The following is a 6,219-nucleotide window of genomic DNA, read 5'->3' as shown; positions in this document are numbered from 1 at the left end:
CAGTGGGAAATGAACGTGGGTACATTTCAAAGTGGAATTCCACTTGATTAAGGAATCCCCTACATGTCTTAGCGTCCCCTCCATACCTAGGTGGCGGGGTTAGATGTGCTGAAGCATTAGGCATATTAGCTGTGTCTGGTATAGGGTTTACAGGAGGCGCAGGTACAGGTACCGGAGCTGATCTGGATAACAGTGTCTGGATGGCTTGAGCCATTTGATCCATACGGTGATCCTGTTCTGCGAATCTAGCCTCATGAGTGGCCATCTGTTGTCCTAAACCTGCGGGGTCCATGGCCCTATCGTAATGTCACGGTAATATACCCCAACACGCAGGAATAGTTCAATAGTCAAGAGACAAGAAACCAGGGTTCGTCTTACCAGACCTTAGAGTGGCCGGACTAGGACGAGTAAGAAAGACAGAGTCTAGAACAAGCCGAGGTCAAGGGAACTGAGAGACAGCGTAACGTAGAACAAGCCGAGGACTGGTACACAGAGGACAAAACAGCGGATAAGCAAGCAAGGATAAGGAGAGAGCGGAGTCAGGAACAAAGCCAAGGTCAAGCACCAAAAAACCAACTGAACGATACAAGCACTAAAGGGAACTGGACAGAAACCACGATAGGGCAAGGAGCAAAGGAAACAGGTGAGTATAAATACCCTAATGTTCACTTTGATTGGCCCTTGTCATATCCACGCCCCCAAAACGTGAGTGTATGGGGAACGTGGCATGACAGGGGCCAATGGGAGACTGATTCTAATTTAGTCTCCCACTGTCCCTTTAAGAGCGCGCCCGAGACGCGCGGCGCGCTCTTAGTGTCGGGTGGGACACGTGGCCGCTTCTCGCGGTCACTGCCCGCCTGACTGATTCTATCGTTGGCTGAGCCGCGCGCGGCTCGTGCAGGAGCGCGCGCGGCGAGAAGAGAGGACCCCGGCCGGCCCCTGGAGAGGGTAAGTACCGCTACACTAGGTATCAGCGAGCTATGTTGTGTTGCTATATTGTGAATAGGAACCAGATTGTTGGAGAGACCCCCCTCCAGGCCCCATTAGACTCCATTGTAGTCTCTAATGGGACCTGGAGGAAATTCTTTCTAACACACTCTCTAAAGGACACTGAGATAGCCTCTGCTAGAAAGACCCCCCTCCATGGCCCATGAGCCCTCAATTGTAGTCTCTACTGGGGCCTTGAAGGGATTATTGCACTTTTGTTCCTTGTGTCTAAAGATTGTGTAGGGTGTGGCTGGAGGCGGTGCATGGAGGCGGGACATGGGTGGCGCTTGCTGCGGAGTATGGGTGGGGCCTTGATTTATTTTGCCCGGGGGCCCTGAGGGTTCTCAGTCCGTCCCTGATTGCAATAACATTTTTAAAAAATAAAGAGAAGTACAAAGGTTATAGGCAGGGTACAAATATGGTACTTGTCGAAACTAGGCAAGTATAAATAAAAATGTAAGATCTGGTGACCCAGAACTGTGGAAAGGGGTAAAGGAGAAATAACAAGACAGTCGCTCCTTGCAGTTGGATGTCCACTTGTGGCCTGTCAATGATAAGTAAAGCTTAACCACTAAGCCCAAACGCAATGGTAAACCTGTAATAAACCCTAAGTAGAGAAATTAATCTATTCCAGAAACATTAATTCTTCTATTTTACTCTGTCAAGGTGTAGGTGAAATGCCTTGCTTCCATAGTAAAGGCCACATATGGTAAGTTACTTCTTATATTTAGAGGTAGGAGTGGTAGAATGGTGGAGGACTAAATGGAGGGGGTTATCTATGTATCTTCTCCCAAAATGCTTTAGTCAGTGAACATCCCCACCATAATGAAGGAATGTGCCTAAAGAGAAGTGACAGCCCCAGCACAGGCCATCAAGATTTAAGATCTATTTATTTTAGGAACAGTGGCATTTTATACCAGATAGTAATAATTTTATATGCAGTGTCCCATGATTTACTGACTAAAGCACAATTTGTGTTTCCTATTTGACCAGGAAAGGAGGTGGATTTCGTTTTTTTGTTAGACAGTGGAGTACATGAAAGATACACGGTGTGAAAGCGGGTTAGGTTTGTCACAGAGAGAAGATCTCTACGTTGTCCGGCTGTTGGGGTATTTTGGAGATAAAGCCCTTTAGTTGCTCGTATCGAAGACACTACTATTTCTATCAGATGGTCTCAAAGAAAAAGTCTGAAATTACACATCGCTGTGCTTTGCCCTGCATGTGCAGTAGCCTCCCAATGGTTTCCTGCAGACAGAGTAGCATGGTGTGGGATGCAACTCTCGAGGAGTTACATTTTAACCCTCACATTGGGGTGGCCCGGTTACCCAAATGGTGACTAATGCACAATAGTGTCAGGAATACAAATTTGTAACTAGGTAGTAGTTCTAAGTCTGTGTAGTGGTGAAGCGAGAATCACAGGGTCATGGCTAGAGGTGCATGGTCTATCCAAGTGGCCATTCCAATATCTTTTTATGAAGCATTGTCAGATAATAATGAGAAAGTAATCAATGTGGGTGTAACGTAAGTTGGGTGTGGAATTACTACATTGAGAATTAAAAGTGAAATTAAAATTTAAGGCCAAAGTAGCTGAACTGGAAGCACAGCTGACTTAGAGAATGTTTCCAGATCGGCTATTATAACCTTGAATTTGAAATTCACTTTGAATAATCCCTCTCATCAGTGACTTCTTTCTGTGAAATAAAAGGCTAGTTACTGGGAAGCTATTGCAGCCGCTTTTATTTGTACGTTACGCAGCTCGTTGTGGTGGGCTACTGGGCCTCTGTTTAAGCAAGGAGAGATTGGCCTCAAAGTGTCATAGGCATGTGAGCCCTCAGAGCGTGGTGACTCTGATGACAGGTCCATCGGGGTCACCAAATATTGGTACAGGGGAATGGCAAAAATTATCCTTTTCTTTGGGAGATGACAATGCAAATCATAAGTCTTCCCCACTGTGCTGAGTTTAGCAGGGAACATAGAAACATAGAATGTGACGGGAGATAAGAACCATTCGGCCCATCTAGTCTGCCCAATTTTTAAAATACTTTCAATAGTCCCTGGCCTTATCTTATGGTTAGCATAGCCTTATGCCTATCCCACGCATGCTTGAACTCCTTTACTGTGTTAACCTCTACCACTTCAGCTGGAAGGCTATTCCATGCATCCACTACCCTCTCAGTAAAGTAATGCTTTCTGATATTATTTTTAAACCTTTGCCCCTCTAACTTAAGACTATGTCCTCTTGTGGTAGTTTTTCTTCTTTTAAATATAGTCTCCTCCTTTACTGTGTTGATTTCCTTTATGTATTTAAATGTTTCTATCATATCCCCCCCTGTCTCGTCTTTCCTCTAAGCTATACATGTTAAGATCCTTTAATCTTTCCTGGTAAGTTTTATCCTGCAATCCATGAACCAGTTTAGTAGCCCTTCTCTGAACCCTCTCTAAAGTATTAATATCCTTGTAGAGATACGGTCTCCAGTACTGCGAAAATGCTGGGAAAACGCTGTTAAGTGTCTCAAGGCACTCAAAAGAAAAGAATATGGCAGCCATCTCTTTCAGCGAGTAAGCCACGCTCCTCGTTTCAGGAGTTACATTAACCCCTTAAGGACACATGACATGTGTGACATGTCATGATTCCCTTTTATTCCAGAAGTTTGGTCCTTAAGGGGTTAAATGGTGAATTGAAGAAAATTGAAAATTAGATTTCAAAATTTAGGCTAAAATAACTGATTAGCAAAAATTCTCCAGCTCAACTATAATCACAGCTTGGCTAATTTTTTTTTTCAATTTGACACACAGCTTAGAACACATTTTGCTATCTGATTTTTAATTATTTTGCTTTAGAAACAAACATGAGTCTCTGTCTCTCTCTATCAGTCTTAAAATAATTTAGTACTGATAGTGCTGGCTACAGTAGCTTATTGTGCAGCCGTGCTCAGCTAAATTGTCTCAATGATTACACCCTTCTATCCTGGTCACTTGGCAACCCTGACAACAACACCCTAGTAACCTTATACAAATGTTCGACTACAAAAACCTTCTGGTCATATTTTTGTATCATTCACACCCGAAAAAAATCACTGCTTGTGGATTTTGTGATAAGGGGGATGCCTGGGGCTGTTGCTGGATCTTGGGTAAGGATATTTTGTAATTTTTGCCTATATTATGACCTTGGTCTTGTATAAACATCTACTGGAGTAGTGAATTATTTTAACTTGTTTATTGCCACTTGTAATATGGTTAGTGACATATACAGTATTTTAGATGGCAAGCATGTAGCTTCTGGTGAAAACTTATATTTTTTTGTTTTCTTTGTTTGTTTTTTTAATTCTTTATTTTTGGTGTGCAAGATAGCTCTCAAATATATATATTGAAGATAGAAAGGGATGATAGGCGCTCACTATAGTGAATGGTGAACAGGCAGCAGTATACAAAACAAGGATTCCCAAACCTTGTGAATAGTTAACGAGAAAGAGAGGGGGTGTATGCCGCGCCTAATAGTTTATATATGCAAAATATACATACATATATTCTCAAGTGTATCCAGAAAATCAGAACCTCGGAATAAAACAAAACAATAAAAATAATTGTGCAATACAGCATGTTAATATCTTGAAGTGGTGAATATAGCTATACACAGTCCACTCACATTTATATGAGCTATAACAGAGCTCAGCTGTGATGCGCTTGGACGGTACAATCCCCGTCTCAGGATATGTTGTTGTGGTTGACACAGATGTTTCCAAGGTACAGTATGCGTGGTATATGTAAAAAGGAAATAGAAGCCAATGGTGAAGTAAGTACTAATAGTAAAATAAATAATGATCGGTATTGTACTTACAATTGCTAGAGCATACAACGTGCTCTAGTATAACCAGCTTGGGTAGTATAATCCCCACCAAGGATATGCAGGATCCAGGAGGTAGAAAAAGGAATGAGTATAACCACTCAGTGACCACTTGACTGCGTTACGACTGGTTGCTGCAGCTTGCTTTCCATCTTGCGCCGGAAATCATCAAAAATGCAGTCCAGCCTGGACAAGATGTTGTGGGATTCCTCTGTATTGTTGGGTGTCCACGCGGCGTCCACCATCTTAGGTGAGTCGCTCTCTTTTTTGTTCACCTTCGTGGTTTCACCCCGGTTTCCACTAGGTTAAAGCAGCCTCCTGGGGATGGACCGGAATCACCCCCGCCGGTCTGAGTGCTGATGGGCACCACCTGCCCGTGGGATCAGCTGCCTCCCCCACCTGGTGGGATCTAAGCTCGTGTCAGTTCTTTGAACCCTTCGGTGAAGCTCAGCTAGGTCTAGACATAGGTAAGTAGCTGGATTCTGTCAAAATCATGCTTAATAGGGTAAAGAATTGCATTTATATCCAGTATAGGACAGGAGCGCTACTGAAACACATCTTTCTACCATGGCATTTGGGCCCCGTACCCTGTTTTCTTTTTCTTTTTTTCTTTTTTAATGTTTTTCATAGATGAATTCAAAGTATCAAATGCTTACTGTGTCAGGGTTATTTACTAAAGCTAACATTCAGATTGAATTTAATTGGAATTTAAACTTGAAGACCAGACTAGCCGAACTGAAGGCATTGGTGATGTAGAGAATTTTCTCCAACTTGGCTATTTTGACTTTAAATTTGTTAAGGCCATCCTAACTATAAGATTAGGCTAATTAAAAGTATTTTGAAATATTGGGCAGACTAGATGGGCCAAATGGTTCTTATCTGCCGTCACATTCTATGTTTCTATGTTTCTAATTCACTTTGAAGTTACCTTAAATTATTACTTTAGTGAAAAATCTTGTAGATCTTATTTAACAAAAAAGTCTCCTTATCCTGCCTTCACCATTCACTATTTTTTTTTTTGAAATTCTTTATTTTTGCGAGTATTGGCAAACAATATAACAGAATTCGTGATCAGCAGGTAAAACATTTTTACAGTACATGGATACTTTCGCCACCTAGCTTAGTCTACTCAATTTTATTTTTAGTATATGCGGGTTTACCCAGGTTTCCCTGTCGGTGGTCCTCGAGCTTGTGACTGGGTAGGGCGGTAAACTTGGGCCGTATGTGCCTTGTGGCCAGTGTAAAGTACGCCCTGATAATTATGCTATAGTGAGGCACGTATTGTTGGGTATGGGTGCCCTCGAAGCCGGGTGTGAGTTCCCGTTTTGTTATGCTGTAACTGAAGGCGGGGGTTATGCTTTGGGCACCCGGAGGGCTGCTATTTTTGC

The 6,219-nt window shown here is 42.6% G+C and overlaps 1 protein-coding gene across 1 annotated transcript in view; it reads left to right on the top strand.

The window, feature by feature from the left end:
- Positions 1–4,027: 4,027 nt before the first annotated feature.
- The window catches only part of C7H3orf84 (chromosome 7 C3orf84 homolog), a 49,238-nt gene continuing 47,046 nt past the window's right edge, over positions 4,028–6,219 (top strand). The window contains exon 1 of the mRNA XM_063427527.1: positions 4,028–4,118. Coding sequence (XP_063283597.1) covers positions 4,092–4,118 — 27 coding nt within the window. The 5' untranslated portion in view covers positions 4,028–4,091. The remainder of the gene's footprint in view (positions 4,119–6,219) is intronic.

Source organism: Pelobates fuscus, chromosome 7 (genome assembly GCF_036172605.1).
Source record: "Pelobates fuscus isolate aPelFus1 chromosome 7, aPelFus1.pri, whole genome shotgun sequence".
Classification (NCBI taxonomy): Eukaryota; Metazoa; Chordata; class Amphibia; order Anura; family Pelobatidae; genus Pelobates; species Pelobates fuscus.
Note: the sequence above shows the minus strand (reverse complement) of the source record. Positions and strands in the feature narration are given on the sequence as shown.